General features: G+C 42.8%; 1 protein-coding gene across 3 annotated transcripts in view; it reads left to right on the top strand.

Annotated features, from left to right (window-relative positions):
* Positions 1-724: 724 nt before the first annotated feature.
* The window catches only part of ldlrap1 (low density lipoprotein receptor adaptor protein 1), a 47838-nt gene continuing 25842 nt past the window's right edge, over positions 725-22720 (top strand). For 2 of the 3 annotated variants that reach the window (XR_010000760.1, XM_062962555.1), the window contains exons 1-3: positions 726-926; positions 15616-15758; positions 18416-18528. Coding sequence is in view for 2 of the 3 variants with exons in the window: in XM_062962555.1 (XP_062818625.1) it covers positions 830-926; positions 15616-15758; positions 18416-18528 (353 nt within the window). In the remaining variant the exon portion in view is untranslated. Of the gene's footprint in view, positions 927-15615; positions 15759-18415; positions 18529-22720 lie in introns of all 3 variants that reach the window. The other variant, XM_062962556.1, reaches the window with a different exon arrangement.

Below are 22720 nucleotides of genomic sequence, written 5' to 3'. Positions count from 1 at the left end.
TATTATTATTATTATTATTAACATTGAGGCTGGGTGGCCATCTGTCAGGAGTGCTTCGCTTGTGCTTTTGGTGCACAAAGGTAGAAGGGGGTCGGACTTAATGGCCCAAGGGGTCTCGTCCAACCCTCTTTATTATTATTATTATTATTATTATTATTATTATTATTATTAATAATAATAATAAACATTGAGGCTGGGTGGCCATCTGTTAGGGGTGCTTTGCTTGTGCTTTCAGTGCACAAAGGCAGAAGGGGATTGGACTCAATGGCCCAAAGGGTCTCTTCCAACACTCTTTATTATTATTATTATTATTATTAATAAACATTGAGGCTGGGTGGCCATCTGTTAGGGGTGCTTTGCTTGTGCTTTCAGTGCACAAAGGCAGAAGGGGATTGGACTCAATGGCCCAAAGGGTCTCTTCCAACACTCTTTATTATTATTGTTGTTGTTGTTGTTGTTGTTGTTGTTATTTATTATTATTATTATTCAGTGGCCAACTATAGTCCGGCCCTCCAACAGTCCAAAGGATCGTGAACTGGCCCCCTGTTTAAAAAGTTTGGGGACCCCTGGTGTAGAGAGTCCCTTCTGCGGGGCAGGAGCGCCTGTTGCGGCCGGTGCGCCTTCCCGGCTTGGGACCGGCAGGAAGCGGAGGAGGAGCCCTTGGTGGCCCGGCCTCCCTCCCCTTGCCCTTCCCCTCCCTCCCCTGCCCTCCCTCCCTTCCCCAGGAGATCCTCCCTCCCCGAAGGAGGGGCCGGGACGGAGGAGGACGCGCAGGAAGGCGAAAAAAGAAACAGGAGAAAAGTTTGGCCAAGAGTTTCTCCCCCGCGGCATGGACGCCCTCAAGTCCGCCGGGCGGGCCATCATCCGGAGCCCCAGCTTCGCCAAACCGGGCTGGGGAGGAGGAGGAGGAGGAGGCAGGCACAAAAGTGAGTGAGTGAGTGAGTGAGTCCACTCAGGGGAGGGGATCCAAAAAGAGACCCCTCTTTCGCGCCCCTTTCCTTCCCTCTCCTTTGCGTTGAGTCTAATGCGCCCTGGTGCGCTTTTGGAGAGGTTTGGGGGCACCTCAGAAACCGCCTCGCTTTGGGACCTTGCTGCGGGCCGAGGGGATCCGTTTCCTGATCCGATCGCAGAGAGGAAACTGGATTACCGGGATCCGGGGTCACTGGGAGGGGGGTCACTCCGCCCAGGGTCTTTTTTCACCCCCAAACCTTCACCCGCTTCTAGTGTTTCTCAAAAGCTGCGAAAGTTTGGTGAACTTTTCTCTGCCGGCAAGTTTGTTGCTTTGTCAGCAAACTTTGTGTTTGTTTGTTTTCATTTTGCTTCCGTGGTTTAGGGGACCTTTCTGTCCTTTTTAAAAAGATTTTCAACAGTTTGATAAGGGTTGCCAAGGACTCACAACAAGCCATCCCCATCCCTTGGTCCTTCACCTCTAGAGCAGAACTTTCCAGACTACATTCCACACAACTGTATAAAATCCACATGGAACTGGATTATATGGCAGTGTGGACCCAGAAACCTTCCACACAGCTGTATCAAATCCACATTGAACTATATTATATGGCAGTGAGGACTCAGGCCCTATATCCCAGAATATCAAGGTAGAAAATCCCACAATATCCACTTCGAACTGGGTTATCTGAATCCACACTGCCATATATTCCAGTTCAAAGCAGATACAGTAGAGTCTCACTTATCCAAGCTAAACAGGCCAGCAGAAGCTTGGATAAGCGAATATCTTGGATCTAAGCATGTGCGCACTTCGATCAGCGCATCCCATGCCTCTGACACCAAAGCAACCTGGGAAATGGGTCACTCGATATGCAAACAGCCTGCTGAGTGATTGACACTCCCTTATTGTTTATTGATGTATTGTACATTGTTATTGTTTTTGTATCTGATATTTCTGTGAGCCACCCCGAGATGGTGGCAGGATACAAATAAACTTATTATTATTATTATTATTCTCACCTTTTTAATGCTGGAAGTATTAAATGAGCGGCAAGAACCTTAGAACAGGAGAGGTAAACAATCCAGAGTCAGGGCAGCATGGGTCACATCTCAGGCCTTTTCTCAAGACTGAATTTCACAACTTGTTCCAAGTTTATAAAGAGAGTTTTCTAGATATCATACAAACACGCATACACACGGATGACAATCTAATACTATTATGCACGTGAAGGAACAGAATCATAGAATCCGAATTAGAAGAGACCCCCAAGGGCAATAATAATAATAATAATAATAATAATAATAAATTATTTATTTATTTATTTATTAGCAACATTTATATCCCACCCTTCTCACCCCGAAGGGGACTCAGGGCAGTTTACATATAATATATACATACAATATATTATATTATAATATACGACTATATTGCAATATTATTAGTAATATTGCATGTAATATAAATATACAATTGTAATAGTGAATTATAATTATTATATAATAATTATTACATTGTATTACATAATAATAATAATAATAATAATAATAATTATTATTATTATTATTATTTATTTCTATTCCATCCTATCTCCCTGAAGGGACTCGGCCAAGCCCCTTCTGCCGTGCAGGAATGCACAGTCAAAACACTCCCAACAGATGACCATCCAATCTCTGTTTTATTTTTTTTAAGAACTCTTGTCTGTTGGAGACAACTGTGAATGTTGCAACTGACTGAGACAAGTGTGAATATTTCGATTAATCACCTTGATTAGCACTGAATAGTCTTTGGCTGCTTCCTGCCTGTGGGAATCCTTTCTTGGGAAGTGATCATATAATACATAATAAAACTTTATTTATATACAGTATCATCCTATCTCCTCAAGGGACTCAGCGATTAGCCCAGGATTCCCCCCAGGCAGGAAGCAGGCAGGCCTTGAAGCCGAAAGGCTATTACCCACTGTTAGGAAATTGCGGGAGCTGAAGTCCGAAACACCCGGAGGCGCAAAGTTTGGGAACTGCTGCTTTACATAGCGATTAGTGCTCTTTGAAGCCCCCAATAGCGCAGCGGATAAATAAATAATAATAAATAATAATACTTTATTTTTCTATCCCGCCACCATCTCCTCAAAGGGACTCGGGGCTGCTAACATGGGGTGATACCCAAAACAAAACAGAATAAAGCAATTACAATGAATATCAAAAGAAAACAGCAATAACGTAAATAAAATAAAATAAAATAAACAATTTAAACATTTTAAAAATACAATAAAACACATCTAATCAGAACAAATGAGTAATAATATAGCATCAGCCACTGGAGATAAAAGGAGTCGGGCATATAAAACACAATATCCAAAGCTTTAATAAACTACATAAACAAGGGACGGAAAGGTCGGTGGTTTGAATCCAGGGAACAGGGTGAGCTCCTGCTGTTAGCCCCAGCTTCTGCCAACCTAGAAGTTCTAAAACATGCAAATGTGACTGCACGGTGCATGGATTATCTGAGTCCACACTGCCATATAATCCAGTTCAATGTGGATTTTATACACCTGTGTCGAAGGTGCCATAGATTTGTGAGATTTGACATATTTGGGGTTCGACTGAGCCACAAAACTCACTGGGAAATCACGGGTGAGTTACTTTTCCACAACTTGACATACTTCACAGGAGAAAGAAGGGAGGAGAAAAGGCACATGGGATGCTATAAGTTTAAAGGCATTATATGCATGTAACTAAGAATTAATTTTCGCAAAGAAATAACCTAGGAAATTGGCCCAACCTTAAGGCAAAGTCTAATTCTGTAGAATTTCGACCTGTTGGTTCTAGTCTTGTGGTTTGCAACAACAGCGAACAAGCCTGTCTTGGTTTCTGTTCCATTCTTTCCTTCTAAAAGCCTACCATTGTCTAAATGGTGCAATTTGATTTGAATTCAGCTGAGAAGACGGGAACATGAGTAAGGCCACCAATGCCCCATATAATACGCTGCCATATAATCCATATTATCAAAGCAGATAATCCACATTATGCACTTTGAACTGGATTATATGGGTCTAGTAAAGGTAAAGGTTTTCTCCTGACATTAAGTCTAGTCGTGTCCGATTCTGGGAATTGGTGCTCATCTCCATTTCTACTCCGTTGTCCAGAGACGCCTCCAAGTTCATGTGGCCATGGGCTACTACATGTAGCCGGAGCAGTACCTATTTATCTACTCACATTTGCATGCTTTCGAACTGCTAGGTTGGCAGAAGCTGAGGCTAACATCGGGTGCTCATTCCGCTCCCTGTATTCAAACCACTGACCTTTCTGTCAACAAGTTCATCAGCTCAGCTGAGTATACACTGCCAAATAATCAAGTTTAAAGCAGACAATCTGCATTTTATATGGCAGCGTAGAAGGAACCCAAGTGACTTGTTATGTCGTGTTAGCTGGGATTGATGGAAGTCGTTATGCAAAACATCCAGAGGATTCATTGTATACTAGCTGTGCCCGGCCACGTGTTGCTGTGGCTTATGGGAAAGCTTTGTTGTCCAGGTGGAATAGCAGCGAATAGCCTTGCAGCCTCAAAAGCCTGAACCCTGGCTGTACCCTGGTGCCATTGTGGCTGAGGGGGTTGCTAGGAGACAAAGTGGGCGGGGCCTAAAGGAGGCAGGGCCTACCCTTCTGACCAGCAACCCGGGTTGAAAACGGCTCTTCCTCGTTCTCTAGTTTGGACTTTATTTTCCAGGTTTTTTGTTTGAAAGACATAGATTGGATGACTATGTCTTTTGTGGCCAAATTTGGTGTGATTTGGTTCAGTGGTTTTGTTGTTTACTCCGTCCTACAAACGTACATTACTTTTTTATATATATAGATTGGTCAGGGAGGACTCTTGTTGATCAAATTGGCATCTTAAACGTGTGACCTGTGTGTCGCTGAGCAAACAAGAACCGGACCCTCCCAAAGGGCCATTTCCATTATAGGAATCTCAGTGCGCGGAGGGCAAATTTGCACAGCCTGGCCATATTGCCTGGTAATTGCACACTGACCTTTGAGGGAGCCTCGCCGTGTTTGCTCGGTAGAGCCCTTAAAGCTTCACTTTCAGCAAGGAAAAGGGGTGAGGCTTTCATGTTTTGGTGGGGAAGGTGCTCGATAAGGGGCCTTTATGATCCAGACTATTTGTTATCTGGGAGGCTTTGCATTGTTTACATTTCCGAAGACTGCTTTGCAAAGTTTCCAGTCTTCATGGAAGTGCTGCTTATCTCCGTTCTCTCATCCTCCCAACTTTTATGGGCTTTAAAAGGCAAACCTTATGATTTTTTTTTTCGTGTCAGGAGCGACTTGAGAAACTGCAAGTCGCTTCTGGTGTGAAAGACTTGGCCATCTGCAAGGACGTTGCCCAGAGGAGCTGGAGGTGATAGAGGGAGCTCATCCGTGTGTTACGGTTGATTCTTACACAGGTTTCTCTATAACTGCTCCATGGGGTTCATCACAAACATCATTGTCAACAGATCGGGGCTGTAAACAAATGGAGCCACGAAGGCAGAGGTGGCCAAATAGAAGCACAATTGGAAAGCAATTGGTGGCAATTACTGCAACTCAATCAACAAATTGTCCAAATTATAAAAGTTATAACAGTGCCTACACTTTTTTTGTTTTTATGGTTGCTGATTTGTCTATTGTTTTTGTTTTGATTTTGTACTGTTGTGTTGGGCAAAGCCCCATGTAAGCCGCCCCAAGTCCCTTCGGGGAGATGGGGAGGGGTATAAAAATAAAGTTATTATTATTATTATTATTATTATTATTATTATTATTGTTATTATTATTATTATTACACTTGAATAGCACCAACCTTTATCTCGCGACACACTTAGAGACTACAAGCAACACATGATTGTGTCCCGACACACTGTTTGGAAGGCTGTGGTCTAGGTTCACCAACACAACTTCCAGCAAAAGTTCACCATAGAATCGTACTGGAGGCCCTAGAGAATCCAAGGCTCCTCTGCGCTGCCATATAAAGCCATCTGAAACTGCATTATATTGCCAGTGTAGACTCATAGAGTGCAGCTCGGGATACTTGACTTTCAGAGAAGATGGAAAAGTGCCTCTGTCATCAGGCATATATGAACTGTTGTTGGGGGTGCTGTTTTTTGGGATTTGGGGCTGAGTGTGGAGTTTTCATGCATTTTAGCCTTTTAATCTTTAATTGTTTTGAAACCTTTGCCTTTCAATTTGGGTACGTTGACATTGTTTTAGCTTTATTTTTACTTGCCTTGAGCCCCTATATTGGAAAAAGGAGGGATAGCTCAAACAAAGCTGGCTAACCGAGTTAAAGTGTGATGAAAAAATCCATTCAAGTGTCTGGGAGGAACAGGAAAACCTTGTTTCTGGTTGGAATCTTCTGCCAACCTGTATGTTTTCCTCCCCGGAGCGCCAGATTTGTGTTCCTTTGTTAGAGGCGCAGGGACCCCACTGCTCCCAGCATTTCCCACATGTCTCAGGATTCCTCTGCTTTATCCTCCTGCCAGCGAAGCCCAGGGTTCATCTGGCACAATGGAGACGCAATGTGTGGGTGGTCATGGGTGACTCTGCGGGCTGAATGCTTTGGCATGCATGGCTGCTAAGCCGTGAAGAAGGATATTCTGTCTTGCGAATTCCCAGAGCAGAAGGAAAGAGCCGTCAGCCTGCTCGGGGAGCTCACAATAGAATGCTCCTTTCACTGGCATCGGGAGGCTCACGGCTATATCATATAATGCATTAATTGTCTCTCTTGCTGGGACGCAGAAGCTTTGAGTGGTGGCTTCTCACTCCGATTAAAGCAACATTTGAAATAAGAGGAATGAGATCGGCGATGTCTGCTGGTCATTTGGAACATGGAGATCAGAGGGAATGGATGAGTCCAAACACAGAGCTGTCCCGGGAAATGCTCTACTGTCATTCTGACATGTTTGCTTGTAGCGGATTTCAGATAACTGCAAGATGAATGGGAGACATCCAGCGGAAGTTTACTTTTAATTATTTTTTTAATTGACTCTTCGAGATGCGCTGGACCTCATAATAAAGGGATGCTTGCAGAGAGTTCTCATGGAATTGCTTTCCAATTGTGCTTCTGTTTAGCCACCTCTGCCTTCGTGGCTCCATTTGTTTACAGCCCTGATCTTTCAGGATTTTAAAATGATGACATGCACTGGAGCAGTCCACACCAGCGTATAGGAATGAAGCATTGTGTTTTCCTTGACTGCAGGGTTATACAATCATGCGAATATGTGCATTTTCGGCTGTAGCAGATTTCATAAATCTGCAAGATGAATGGGGAACATCCGGCGGAAGTTTACTTTTAATTATTTTTTAATTGACTCTTCGAAATGCACTGGACCTCATAATAACGGGGTGCTTGCAGAGAGTTCTCATGGGAATTGCTTTCCAATTGTGCTTCCGTTTAGCCACCTCTGCCTTCGTGGCTCCGTTTGTTTACAGCCCTGCTCTTTCAGGATTTTAAAATGCGGACATGCACTGGAGCAGTCCACACCAGCATATAGGAATGAAGCATTGTGTTTTCCTTGCCTGCAGGGTTATAAAGTCATGCGAATATGTGCATTTTTGGCTGAAATCGGGTTTTAAGCGCACCTTTTTGACACGTGTTTTTCAGCTGCTAATGCAAATCTGTGCACATTTTCTTTAAACGTCATTTAGCCTCCCCTTTATCCTGGTTTGTTCTGCATTTTAGGGCCTGTGTAGAAGGACCCTCATCATCTTGAGACAGTTTTGCATCCGAGATGCTGCCTTATCTGCTATGAATATGGGCATCGAGAGGCTCACAGCTATTTCATATAATGCATTAATTGTGTCTCTTGCTGGAACGCAGAAGCTTTGAGTGGTGGCTTCTCGCTCCTATTAAAGCAACATTTAAAATAAGAGGAATGAGATCGGCGATGTCTGCCGGTCATTTGGAACATGGAGATCAAAGGGAATGGATGAGATCTATACACGTGGCTTCAAAAACTACAATCAGCCGAGCTATTCAGGTGATTAATCCAATATGGGTCTTGCAGACTGATACTATTTTAGAATATGGATGAATGAGCAGTTTGATTGAAAGTTTCCTCTTGTTAGAAACTTCTTTGGGAAATGAGAATGGCAGCTTCGTCAAAATCCTTCCGCTTCCTTCACCGTGAGCTTTCCAGAGGCAGAGAGTATGTGGGAGGAGTGCCATTCAAATCTGCATTTTCCGGCGGCTTCCATTGCCTGACTTGACATCTTGCATTAACAGGCTTCGTCATGTGATACTCCTCACCGTGCCCTTTGACTCTTGAGATTACTCTGCAACTCATGCAATTAATGAAATGCAAATCTGGCCTTGCCTCCATCCACGGGTCCTCTTGTGCAGCACATTCATGTCGTGCGCTGGCAAATGACTGCTGGAGCGATCTGCCGCGTACTCGTCCACATTCCTGGAATTTCCTGTTGCCTATAGCAAGGCTGGCTAGGCACCAAGTATGTGGGAATTACTAGAATCCCAAAGATCTCTAAAGACATACATTTGGAATGAAACAATTACAGCCCAGCACAAAGCACATCTATGTAGAACGGTGGGAGAACAATGGTTGTCATTCAGGCAGTCTGGCGACAGAGCTCTCCTAATACATCTCCAGACAGCAACCGCTTGGGTTGTGGAGAGCGGGGCTGCACCTATTGTGTAGCTTGAAGAAAGCTTTTGGCAGAAGGAAATATCTTCTTACACAGTGATGAAAAAAATACACTAGGACTTCCACATTGGCACGTTGGACCTTTCCAGATTGGATTATTTAAGTATCGGATTGAAGTGTTATCTCTAGGAATCTGTGGGTCATCCAGTGCAACTCTGTGATAGAAGTTGACAAGATTGATGGAGGACATCCATCGGAAGTGGAAGTTTACTTTTAATTATTTTTTTAACTGACGTCATAATAAAAGGGATGCTTGTAGAGAGTTCTCATGGGAATTGCCTTTCGATTGTGCTTCTATTTAGCCACTTCTGCATCCATTTCTTTACAGCCCTGATCTTTCAGGATTTTAAAATGCGGACATGCACTGGAGCAGTCCACACCAGCGTATAGGAATGAAGTTACGTGTTTTCCTTAACTGCAGGGTTATACAGTCATGTGAATATATGCATTTTTGGCTGTAGCGGATTTCAGAAATCTGCAAGATGGATGGGGGACATCCGGCGGAAGTTTACTTTTAATTATTTTTTAAATTGACTCTTCAAGATGCACTGGACCTCATAATAAAGGGATGCTTGCAGAGAGTTCTCATGGGAATTGCTTTCCAATTGTGCTCCTATTTAGCCACCTCTGCATCCGTGACTCCATTTGTTTACAGCCCTGATCTTTCGGGATTTTAAAATATGGACATGTGTTGGAGCAGTCCACACCAACGTATAGGAATGAAGTTACGTGTTTTCTTTGACTGCAGGATTATACAGTCATGCTTATATGCACATTTTTGGCTGAAATCAGGTTTTAAGCGCACCTTTTTGACACGTGTTTTTCAACTGCTAATGCAAATCTGCGCACATTTTCCTTAGACGTCATTTAGCCTCCCTTTTATCCTGGATTCTTCCGCATTTTAGGGCCTGTGTAGAAGGACCCTCATCATCTTGAGACAGTGTCGGATAGAAATGTTATCTCTAGGAATCTGTCGACGTCCACCAGAGGTTAACTGTAGAGTCGTGCCGGAGGGCCTAGGGATTCTTGGAGAAAAATAGCATTTTTATAATTCATTTTTTTCACCTTTTATGGGGATTATGTACCCCCCACTGACTAGTGTCATCTCCAGTTATACTGTGGTGTGTTGACAAGAGCATTCCGATTTCTGAGTCTAGGGATTTGTTTCCAGTCCTTTCATAGTAGTGAAAAATGATCATTTAGGGCCCCATCTACACTGCCATATAATGCAGTTCAATGTTGTTAAGCTACATTGTGAAACTGCATTATATGCAGTGTAGATGGGGTCTTAAACACAGCTTAGGGCCCTTCCAGACAGCTTCAAAATGCGGGACAAATAAGTGGGGCAAAAAATTGCTGTGGCTGACAGCAAGTTCAAACACAGAGCTGTCAGTTCTGGGAAATGCTCCCCTGTCATCCTGACATGTTCATTTGTAGCAGATTTCAGAAATCTGCAAATTGGATGGGGGACATCCGGCAGAAGTTTACTTTTAATTATTTTTTAAATTGACTCTTCAAGATGCACCGGACCTCATAATAAAGAGATGCTTGCAGAGAGTTCTCGTGGGAATTGCTTTCTAATTGTGCTCCTATTTAGCCACCTCTGCATCCGTGACTCCATTTGTTTACAGCCCTGATCTTTCGGGATTTTAAAATATGGACATGTGTTGGAGCAGTCCACACCAACGTATAGGAATGAAGTTACGTGTTTTCTTTGACTGCAGGATTATACAGTCATGCGAATATGTGCACTTTTGGGTGAAATTGGGATTTAAGTGCACCTTTTTGACACGTGTTTTTCAGCTGCTAATGCAAATCTGCGCACATTTTCCTTAAAGGTCATTTAGTCTCCCTTTTATCCTGGATTCTTCTGCATTTTAGGGCCTGTGTAGAAGGACCCTCATCATCTTGACATAGTGTTGTATCCAAGATACAACTCCCAGAATCCACCAGCTAGTATGACCACGCTGAATAGGAAATTCTGGGAGTTGTGCTTTGCAATTTCTGCAAGCAATGCCAAAATGTTTTAGTTCCATTAGCCTGCGACTTATCATGAGTTTCTCAGGGTCGTTGCGATGTTTCTTTGGAATTGCAAAAACTTTTCCCACCAGCAATATCAGTTTTGCTCTTGATCACATAAACCAGCAGTCAGAGAGAAGTTGGATGTCTCAACGGCTGTTGACTCTCGACCTCCATGAACCGCCTTCTCCTGCATGTAAACAAACCATGGGCCAAGGAGGATTTTTGGTGTGTTTTGGGGACGGTTCGTTCTTGGTTGAGAGTTTGCCAGACCATGCGCGCCTCGTGAGCGTTCCTCGCTTTAAAATAATCGCACACTTCAGCACATAGTCTGAATGCTTGCTAAGCCTTCTGCCACATAATAACAGATGTTTGAGAGGCACATCTTTTAACAAAACATTCCCATAAGTTGCTTCCTTCTGGAATGCCTAGTGATATCCCTACAGTTTGGTGAAGTTTGAGGAGTTAGAAGGCAACGGAAACTGATTTCTTCTCCGGATGTTGATCTTGAGCAAACAAGCACACTTAGCTACAGACCGTGACTCTGAGTCTTCTTGCAATATTTTTCTAAACTCCAAAGCTTGCCCCATCATCAGGCTTTCAAAATGTTTTCCCACATTGACTCAATGAAAGTCTTTCTTTAAATCTGTTTACACAAGTTGCTTTGTGGACTCGGAAGTTGAAGCAGTAAACAGTAACACACACAGGTTCAATTTGTGTCATTTCTAGGCAAGCTAGCAAAGTCTCCTGACTCTGGAAATTAGACATTATCAACAGTAAGGAACTAAGTGGACTAAGGGTTCATCTACACTGCAGAATTAATGCAGTTTGATACCACTTTAATTGCCATGACTCAATGCTGTGGAATCATTCATGTTGCAGTTTTACAAGGTCTTTAGCATCCTCTGATATGGCGCCTCACCAAAGCTACAAATCTCATGATCCCATAGCATTGAATCATGGCAACGAAAGTGGTGACAAACTGCATCAAGTCTACAGTGTGGACGCATCAGAGACATCTCAATCTGCGTTTTAATAGAAGAGAGGAAATTAAAAAGACAGGAGGAAAAGGAAGACATGGCTGTGGGGATGAAGATGCCAGTGTGTTGTGTCATCTTGAACAATACAATATAATAATATTAATTATATATTATATTTTACATGTAATCTATATATATAAAATGATAAAGTTGTTTGCGCAGTGACTATAACAACAAAACTAAACATCCCAGAAATACGAAATTTGGCAACACAATGCAAAAGGCTTGCCTCCAGGTTACAACAACACAACCACACCACAAAACCACAATCCAGACCCACAAAACTCACAACAACGCATCATGCGATAACAACACAACTAAACGCCCCAGAAGTACAAAACTTGGCAACACAATGCAAAAGCCTTGCCTCCCAGTTGTAACAACACAACCACACCACAAAATCACACAGGACCCACAAAACTCACAACAACGCATCGTGACTATAACAACACAACTAAACGCCCCAGAAATACGAAACTTGGCAACACAACGCAAAAGCCTTCCCTCCAGGTTGTAACAACACAACCACACCACAAAACCACAATCCGGAGCATAAATCTCACAACAATGCATCGTGACTATAACAACACAACTAAACGCCCCAGAAATATGAAACTTGGCACACAACTAAACGCCCCAGAAATATAAAACTTAACAACACAACGCAAAAGCCTTGCCTCCCGGTTGTAACAACACAACTACACCACAAAACCACAATCTGGACTCACAAAACTCACAACAATGCATCGTGACTATAACAACACAACTAAACGCCCCAGAAATATGAAACTTGGCACACAACTAAACGCCCCAGAAATACAAAACTTGACAACACAACACAAAAGCCTTTTCTCCCGGTTGTAACAACACAACTACACCACAAAACCACAATCCGGACCCACAAAACTCACAACAACGCATCATGACTATAACACAACTAAACGTCCCAGAAATACAAAATTTGACAACACAACGCAAAAGCCTTGCCTCCCAGTTGTAAGAACACAACCACAACACAAAACCACAATCCGGACCCACAAAACTCACAACAGCACATCATGACTATAACAACACAACTAAACGCCCCAGAAATACAAAACTTGGCAAAACAATGCAAAAGCCTTGCCTCCCGGTTGTAACAACACAACCACACCACAAAACCACACCGGACCCACAAAACTCACAACGACGCATCATGACTATAACAACACAACTAAACGCCCCAAAAATACGAAACTTGGCAACACAACACAAAAGTATTCCCTCCCAATTGTAACAACACCACAAAACCACAATCCGGACCCACAAAACTCACAACAATGCATCGTGACTATAACAACACAACTAAACGCCCCAGAAATACAAAACATGGCACACAACTAAACGCCCCAGAAATACGAAACTTGGCAACACAACACAAAAGCCTTGCCTCTCAGTTGTAACAACACAACCACACCACAAAACCACAATCCGGACCCACAAAACTCACAACAATGCATTGTGACTATAACAAATACAAAATTTGACAACACAACTCATCCACCTCCCCAATCTCTACATTCACACTTGGCCTCCAAAAAAACAATTACAATAATAACAATGACAACAACAACAACAAGAATGAACATCATCACAGGCAAGGAAAAGCCAGGCACTGAGGCTGAGAGGCCAGTCAGTGCTACACTGGGCCTCCAAAAAACAATACAGTAGCATCTAACTTATCCAACCTTCATGACCACTACAACAACAATAATAATAAACACCTACACAGGCAAAACAAAAAAAAAGACTATTGTACCACAATAAAAATATACACCGCACTCACCAGAATCAGACATCACGATTAACAACAAACCAAAGACAACAAGGATCTCAAGCAATTATCAATCAACACAAAAATTGAAGAAGGTAACAGACTTCAAATACTACTACTAATGTGAGTATAAAGAAGGGTGGAGGTCACAGCATAAATACAACCTAATGTAGACTGACCAACACCACCAGACTAAGCCACAGCAACGCGTGGCCGGGCACAGCTAGTATTACTAATAATATTATGATATATTGATACAGTACAATATAGTAATTTATTACCAGTATTGTACTATGCTAATATAATATTGTATGTAAATTTAATTTGTAAGCCGCTCTGAGTCCCCTTCGGGGTGAGAAGGGCGGGATATAAATCTAGCAAATAAATAAATAATAAATAAATACATTAAATTGGCTGGTGAGATGGGCCACGGTTCTGGGTCACCATCAGGTATTTCTGTGCCGAGTGGGCAATTGGTTTACGATGTGCGTTGACCTCACACTAACCCTGCAAAGTAGCTCATGTACATTCCCACTGTATAGTCGTGAAAGGGATTTTCTGGAAGCTAAGTGCAAACTGTGTGACAGTGGCAGCCTTTTAACTCATCCCGTTCTTTGCTGTCCGTCAGCCGTCCACAGTGAAGGTATTGGTTACTATCTACTGCGGATAAAGTGCTACTTACTCTAATGACTCGGTTGTGGTTTCTGTGCTCCGCAGTTCGTGCTGGGTTCACAGTCGAGGGGCTCGGAAATGCTACTCGCCAATCATCCGGCACGCCTTGGAGGCCCGGGTCTTCGGCGTTCTTGTTTTTGCCCGGTGGGGCTTGAGTGGAAGAGGAGCCGAGCGCAAAGGTTAAGTGGCTTTCAGAGAGTCTGCGGAAATTGCCGAAGCAGAGATCAGAAGGCAGGGTGCCTGACTCCCGGCTCCGGTCCTTGTTCTTTTCTAGCCCACACGGCCTCAAGCGCCGGTGAAATGTTTCCGAAGCAGAAGTGGCGGGGAAAACTTCACCAAACTGTTGACAGATTTCTGGAAGTTCAGGTTTTTCAGTAACTCTTTATTCATGCATCTTAGTGTCAACAGGCAAGGTCAACAGGAATGTGTAGGGGAATGTGTGTGTACATGTGCACATGCATATATGTGTGTGTGTGTGTGTATAATCACATTATATATCTTCTATATATAAAAAATGTAATGTTCGTTTTACTGTGGAGTAAACAACAAAACCACTGAACCAAATCACACCAAATTTGGCCACAAAAAACATTGTCATCCAAAATATGTCTTTCAATCAAAAGGACCTAGTATATATTTGAGTCTCACTTATCCAAGCTAAACAGGCCGACAGAATGATGGATAAGCAAATATGTTGGATAATAAGGAGGGATTAAGGAAAAACCTATTAAACATTAAATTAGGTTATGATTTTAAAAATTAAGCACCAAAACATCATGGTATACAACAAATTTGACAGAAACAGTAGTTCAATACGCAGTAATGCTATGTAGTAATGACTGCATTTATGAATTTAGCACCAAAATATCACGATGTATAGAAAATATTGACTACAAAAATGAGTTGTATAATCCAGAATGTTGGATAAACGAGTGTTGGATAAGTGAGACTCTACTGTATATAAAAAAATGTAATGTTCGTTTTACTATGGAGTAAACAACAAAACCACTGAAACAAATCTGTATCTGCATCTGTCAAGTAGGAAATTTAGGTACCGCTTTATGCAGGGAGGCTAATTTAACTAATTTACAACACCATAAAAACCTTCCTGCAGCATGCAGAAGAATGAGGAAGTACTCCATCAAGGACTCGGCATCACAATAGATGATGAAGCGGCAGCTTCCCCTTGTGGCCAGAATCGAGCATACCCTCATGAAGCCAGAAGCTGGGAAATGTTAAATTGCCTCTGTGTCTGTCTATATGTCGTATGTGTCGTAGCATTGAATGTTTGCCATGTAGATGTGCATTGTGATCTGACCTCAAAGCTCCCCTGGAACAAGTTTTAGCAAGAAGACCCAATGATAAGTTTGCCTTATGTTGGAATCCACTTTGTTACTCAAACCTTTGCAGTAATAAAACTTTCTGCTTAATTCTGTAGAGCTCCCGGAAAACTGGACCGACACCAGAGAGACCTTGCTGGAGGGGATGCTCTTCAACCTGAAGTACCTGGGCATGACGCTGGTGGAGCAGCCCAAAGGAGAAGAGCTCTCGGCTGCCGCTGTCAAGAGGATTGTCGCGACCGTGAGTAACGGGGTCTGGTCTCCAAAGCAGGGTCCGCCTCACCCTGCCCATCCCAAATGCCTTTGAATGCCCCAGGAAACCTGCGCGTTGCTATTCCTATAGCTATCCAGTTTTCCTGAAAATAAGACCTGCCCCGAAAATAAGACCTACTCCAAAAAGAAGACCTGCTCCCAAAATAAGACCTATCCCAAAATAAGACCTACCCCAAAATAAGACCTACTATGGAAATAAGACCTACCCCAAAGTAAGACCTATTCCAAAATAAGACCTACTACGGAAATAAGACCTACCCCAAAGTAAGGCCTACTACGGAAATAAGACCTACCCCAAAATAAGACCTACCCCAAAATAAGACCTACTATGGAAATAAGACCTACCCCAAAGTAAGACCTATCCCAAAATAAGACCTACTACGGAAATGAGACCTACCCCAAAATAAGACCTACCCCAAAATAAGACCTACTACGGAAATAAGACCTACCCCAAAATAAGACCTACCCCAAAATAAGACCTACCCCAAAGTAAGACCTACCCCAAAATAAGACCTACCCCAAAATAAGACCTACCCCAAAATAAGACCTACCCCAAAGTAAGACCTACTACGGAAATAAGACCTACCCCAAAATAAGACCTACCCCAAAGTAAGACCTACTACGGAAATAAGACCTACCCCAAAATAAGACCTACTATGGAAATAAGACCTACCCCAAAGTAAGACCTATCCCAAAGTAAGACCTACTATGGAAATAAGACCTACCCCAAAATAAGACCTACTATGGAAATAAGACCTACCCCAAAGTAAGACCTATTCCAAAATAAGACCTACTACGGAAATAAGACCTACCCCAAAATAAGACCTACCCCAAAATAAGACCTACTATGGAAATAAGACCTACCCCAAAGTAAGACCTATCCCAAAATAAGACCTACTACGGAAATGAGACCTACCCCAAAATAAGACCTACCCCAAAATAAGACCTACCCCAAAATAAGACCTATGGAAATAAGACCTACCCCAAAGTAAGACCTATCCCAAAGTAAGACCTACTATGGAAATAAGACCTACCCCAAAATAAGACCTACTATGGAAATAAGACCTACCCCAAAGTAAGACCTATCCCAAAATAAGACCTACTACGGAAATAAGACCTACCCCAAAGTAAGACCTACTACGGAAATAAGACCTACCCCAAAATAAGACCTACTACGGAAATAAGACCTACCCCAAAGTAAGACCTACTACAGAAATAAGACTTAACCTGAAAATAAGACCTACCCCCAAAATAAGACTTAACCTGAAAATAAGACCTATCCCAAAATAAGACCTCTGAAAATAAGATCTGCCCCCAAGAATAAGACCTACTCTGAAAATAAGACCTACCCCCAAAATAAGACCTACCCCCAAAATAAGACTTAACCTGAAAATAAGACCTATCCCTAATTAAGACCTCTGAAAATAAGACCTGCCCCCAAGAATAAGACCTACTCTGAAAATAATACCTACCCCCAAAATAAGACCTACACCCAAGTAGGCAAGTGGGATTTATATATTTTTGGAATGATGTCCAGGGTGGAAGAAAGAACTTTTGTCCGTGTGACCACCTTGATTAGCACTGAACAGCCCCACAGCTTCAAAGCCTGGCTGCCTCTTGCCTGGGTGAATCCTTTGTTGGGAGGTGCTAGCTGGCCCTGATTGTTTCCTGTCTGGAATTCCCCTGTTTCCAACAGACCACACATTCTATAGATGTGGGCGAAACGTCAGGAGAGAATGCTTCTGGAACGTGCGGGTGGAAAGTGAAAATCTAGGGTCAGAACCGATCCGAGAAGTGAAAACCTTGACCCAGGAAGGCTCAGAGCTGCCACATTTCATGGCAGGGCCCACTTGTCGACACTTAAATGCCGTGGAGCATTGCACTTTAAAATCCTATTCCAAGAACACTCAGGGAAAACTCACTCAAACGGCATTAAAATCCCATAAAAATCCAGTTCATAAAATAGAATATAGTTCATAAAATCCATAAAATGGTTGCAATTATCGAGAATTAGCCACCGTAAAATGGTTGTGATTTATAATAGGTTCCCAAACGCTTGCTTAAAAGGAGAAAGCTTTGCCTATCCTTCGTCAGATCCTGTTTGGAAGAATATCATTGGGATTCAGAAATTGGATTACCGTATATACTCGAGTATACACTGAGTTTTTCAGCACTTTTTTAGGACTGAAAAAGCCCCCCTCGGCTTATACTTGGGTGAGGGTCCTGGTTAGCTTATATTCGGGTCAGCTTATACTCGAGAATATATAGTACATTTATTACGTTTCTCTATTATTATTGGTATTATTACATTTATTATTTTACTCTATTTATAATTATTATTACATTTATTATATTACTCTATTTATAATAATTATTACATTTATTATTTTACTCTATTATCATTATTATATTTATTATTTTAATCTGTTAATATTGTTACTATTACATTTATTTTACTCTGTTTTTATTAATACATTTATTATTTCACTCCGATACGATTATTCTTACATTTATTATTTTAATCTATTTATTTTTACATTGCCATATAGGGTGGACCATGGTGGTTAATGCATTTCCAAGCGTTGTGTGAAATAACCCGTGCTTTTGTTTTTTCTCTTTCCAAAGGCAAAGGCAAGTGGGAAAAAGCTCCGGAAAGTAACCCTGAAAGTATCTCCCAGAGGAATCATCCTCAGTGACAGCGTAACTAATGAACCCATCGAAAACATCTCTATATACAGGTATGTCTCCGTGGGTTGCCCTTGAGGGTGCCAAATGGGTTTTGAAAGCAAAGACATGGGAAACCTTAGCATTGAACGGTTGTGTTGTTAAAGTGCCAAGTATGGAACCCTGTGCAGATGGCGAAGCCTTAGCATTGAACGGTTGTGTTGTTAAAGTGCGAAGTATGGAACCCTGTGCAGATGGGGAAGCCTTAGCATTGAACGGTTGTGTTGTTAAAGTGCGAAGTATGGAACCCTGTGCAGATGGGGAAGCCTTAGCATTGAACGGTTGTGTTGTTAAAGTGCGAAGTATGGAACCCTGTGCAGATGGGGAAGCCTTAGCATTGAACGGTTGTGTTGTTAAAGTGCGAAGTATGGAACCCTGTGCAGATGGCGAAGCCTTAGCATTGAACGGTTGTGTTGTTAAAGTGCGAAGTATGGAACCCTGTGCAGATGGGGAAGCCTTAGCATTGAACGGTTGTGTTGTTAAAGTGCGAAGTATGGAACCCTGTGCAGATGGGGAAGCCTTAGCATTGAACGGTTGTGTTGTTAAAGTGCGAAGTATGGAACCCTGTGCAGATGGCGAAGCCTTAGCATTGAACGGTTGTGTTGTTAAAGTGCGAAGTATGGAACCCTGTGCAGATGGCGAAGCCTTAGCATTGAACGGTTGTGTTGTTAAAGTGCGAAGTATGGAACCCTGTGCAGATGGGGAAGCCTTAGCATTGAACGGTTGTGTTGTTAAAGTGCGAAGTATGGAACCCTGTGCAGATGGGGAAGCCTTAGCATTGAACGGTTGTGTTGTTAAAGTGCGAAGTATGGAACCCTGTGCAGATGGCGAAGCCTTAGCATTGAACGGTTGTGTTGTTAAAGTGCGAAGTATGGAACCCTGTGCAGATGGGGAAGCCTTAGCATTGAACGGTTGTGTTGTTAAAGTGCCAAGTATGGAACCCTGTGCAGACGGGGAAGCCTTAGCATTGAACGGTTGTGTTGTTAAAGTGCGAAGTATGGAACCCTGTGCAGATGGGGAAGCCTTAGCATTGAACGGTTGTGTTGTTAAAGTGCAAAGTATGGAACCCTGTGCAGATGGGGAAGCCTTAGCATTGAACGGTTGTGTTGTTAAAGTGCGAAATATGGAACCCTGCGCAGACAGGGAAGCCTTAGCATTGAACGGTTGTGTTGTTAAAGTGCGAAGTATGGAACCCTGTGCAGATGGCGAAGCCTTAGCATTGAACGGTTGTGTTGTTAAAGTGCGAAGTATGGAACCCTGTGCAGATGGCGAAGCCTTAGCATTGAACGGTTGTGTTGTTAAAGTGCGAAGTATGGAACCCTGTGCAGACGGGGAAGCCTTAGCATTGAACGGTTGTGTTGTTAAAGTGCCAAGTATGGAACCCTGCACAGACAGTCGGTCAATGCGACTTAAGCAACTTACAGTCACTGAATTCTTGACAGCAGAATTCACCCCAAAGGAGATTCCTCAGCGAATGCAAACCGTTTATGGGTATTGTGTTGATGTGAGTCCTGTGCGTCCTTGGGCGAGTAAGTTCAAAGATGTTGAGGTGGGAACATCTGACTTGCATGACAAACAAAGAGTTGGACATCCTGTGACAGCAACCACCGAATTTCACAAGCAAAAGGTGGACAGATTGATTCAGGACGATCTTCGTATCACTCAGAGAGAAATTTCAAGCAGAATCGGCATTTCGCAAGAACGTGTGGGTCACATTATTGCTTTGCTTGGCTGTCGGAAGATCTGTGCACGATGGGGACTGCGAGACGCCGGTTGCGGAAACAGAGTGTCGACTTTTTTCGTGAACTTGTTCATCGTGGCAGAAATGTATCCAATTATCTGGTGATGATTTGGAAAAGTGAATAGTGGTAGTTAAAGAGCACCTTCTAAGGATTATTTCTGTGTTTGATTTAATAAATATTCCCATCCAAACCGAAGTAACGAAGGTGGAGGCATTACTTTTCACTCAACCCTCGTAGTTGAAGGGGCTGCAGAAGAGCTTCAAACACACCACAGTGGTGCTTAAAAGACCCCACTGACCTCATTGTGGATCAAGCAGAAGGAAACTCACTTCTCCCAGCGGAGTTTCCAGCCTTTCTAAAAAGCCACATTCAAAATGGATTTACGTCACATTAGTTGCTTGTTTTGCTCCGGCAGGTCCTACATTTGTCCCACATGAAGCTTCGGGATGCTTTGTTTTTACAAAAGCCACTTATGTTTTTTCCCCTCTTTTTCTTACAATTTGTTTGCTTTTTTAAAAAGGATAATGTTGGTTTTCGTAACAGCAATGAAAAAAAATCCTTTCAACGTGCCGTCACAAAAGGGAGGAAAGGAAGGAAATGGTTTCAAGGGGACCTTCCTCTGCTAAGTGACATCTGCAAACTTTATTAATATTTCAGAGTAAATGCCACTCAGCACAGCCTCCAAAATTAATGAGTTTCCCAACACGGTTTACACAAGACTACAAGTGAAGAATGATACAAAGATGTATCAAGGAACTTTTTCCCACTCACAGATAAAGCTATTTGATGACCTCAATTAAAGGCATTAGGGTCCAATGCGATACATTTCCACCATATTTTTAAACAAAAATATTGTTTCATTTAACTTTAGCACTGTTAGGATTTTCTCTGTGTTAGCAGAAACATCCCAAGCATTGTGTTGAGCATTCAGCTCACAGCATGCAGAGCGTGAAGTGACATGTGGCTGTAATGAATTTAGAGCTTAGGACTATTGGGTGCACTCATTGAATTCTTGACAACATCCTCCATACAGTCCAGATTTAGCACTCTCTGGTTTCCATCTGTTCCCGATAATGAAAGATGATCTGTGGGGCTATCATTATGTTTCTGATGGAAGACGTTGAGAAAACTGTGAGACGCCGGTTGCGGAAACCGAGTGTCGACTTCTTCCGTGATGGCTTCAGAAAACTTGTTCATCATTGGCAGAAATGTATCCAATTGTCTGGTGATGATGTGGAAAAGTGAATAGTGGTTGTTGAAGAGCACATTCTAAGGAATATCATTGTGTTTCTGATGAAGACGTTGAGAGAACTGTGAGACACCGGTTGCGGAAACCGAGTGTCGACTTCTTCCGTGATGGCTTCAGAAAACTTGTTCATCATTGGCAGAAATGTATCCAGTTGTCTGGTGATGATGTGGAAAAGTGAATAGTGGTTGTTGAAGAGCACATTCTAAGGATTATCATTATGTTTCTGATGGAAGACGTTGAGAGAACTGTGAGACGCCGGTTGCGGAAACCGAGTGTCGACTTCTTCCGTGATGGCTTCAGAAAACTTGTTCATCATTGGCAGAAATGTATCCAATTGTCTGGTGATGATGTGGAAAAGTGAATAGTGGTTGTTGAAGAGCACATTCTAAGGATTATCATTATGTTTCTGATGGAAGACGTTGAGAGAACTGTGAGACGCCGGTTGCGGAAACCGAGTGTCGACTTCTTCCGTGATGGCTTCAGAAAACTTGTTCATCATTGGCAGAAATGTATCCAATTGTCTGGTGATGATGTGGAAAAATGAATAGTGGTCGTTAAAAAGCATATTCTAAGGATTTGTTGTCGAAGGCTTTCATGGCCGGGATCACAGGGTTGTTGTATGTTTTCCGGGCTGTATGGCCATATTCTAGAAGTATTCTCTCCTGACGTGGTGTGATGTGGGCAAAACGTCAGGAGAGAATACTTCTAGAACATGGCCATACAGCCCGGAAAACATACAACATTCTAAGGATTATTTCTGCGTTTGATTTATTAAAATATTCCCATCCAAACCCAAGTAACGAAGGCGGAGGCGTTACTTTTCATTCAGGCCTCGTATTTTGATCGGGATGTCCCTGAGGATGGAGACACAAGCAGGTCTGAGCCTCCTCCTGTATGACCCGTTTTGTTCTGAGTCCTCTCGGTCCGAGGAGTGACAGGCTGCCAAGAGGAATGTCACGGCGCTCTTGGAGGTGTGGGCCCAGGACCCGCTCGCCGGCTGCCGTTGTGACGGTTGAGTGGCGCTTGCTTCCCGCTCTCTCTCTCGGACGTTGAGCCTCATCCCCTCTGACAGCCCTTCTTCACACCTTTCCATCAGCTTCTCTTACTGTTTGTCGCGAGGACGGCAGAGCGTCGGGGACGGGGACCTTCAGAACACATCTGCCATCCCAGGATGAGAAGGAGACAAGGATTTAAATCAAGCCCGCTCCCGTTTAA

The sequence above is a fragment of the Anolis carolinensis genome, unplaced genomic scaffold (genome assembly GCF_035594765.1).
Source record: "Anolis carolinensis isolate JA03-04 unplaced genomic scaffold, rAnoCar3.1.pri scaffold_10, whole genome shotgun sequence".
NCBI lineage: Eukaryota > Metazoa > Chordata > Lepidosauria > Squamata > Dactyloidae > Anolis > Anolis carolinensis.
The sequence above is the reverse complement of the archived record's forward strand: the minus strand, read 5'-3'. Positions and strand labels throughout refer to the sequence as shown.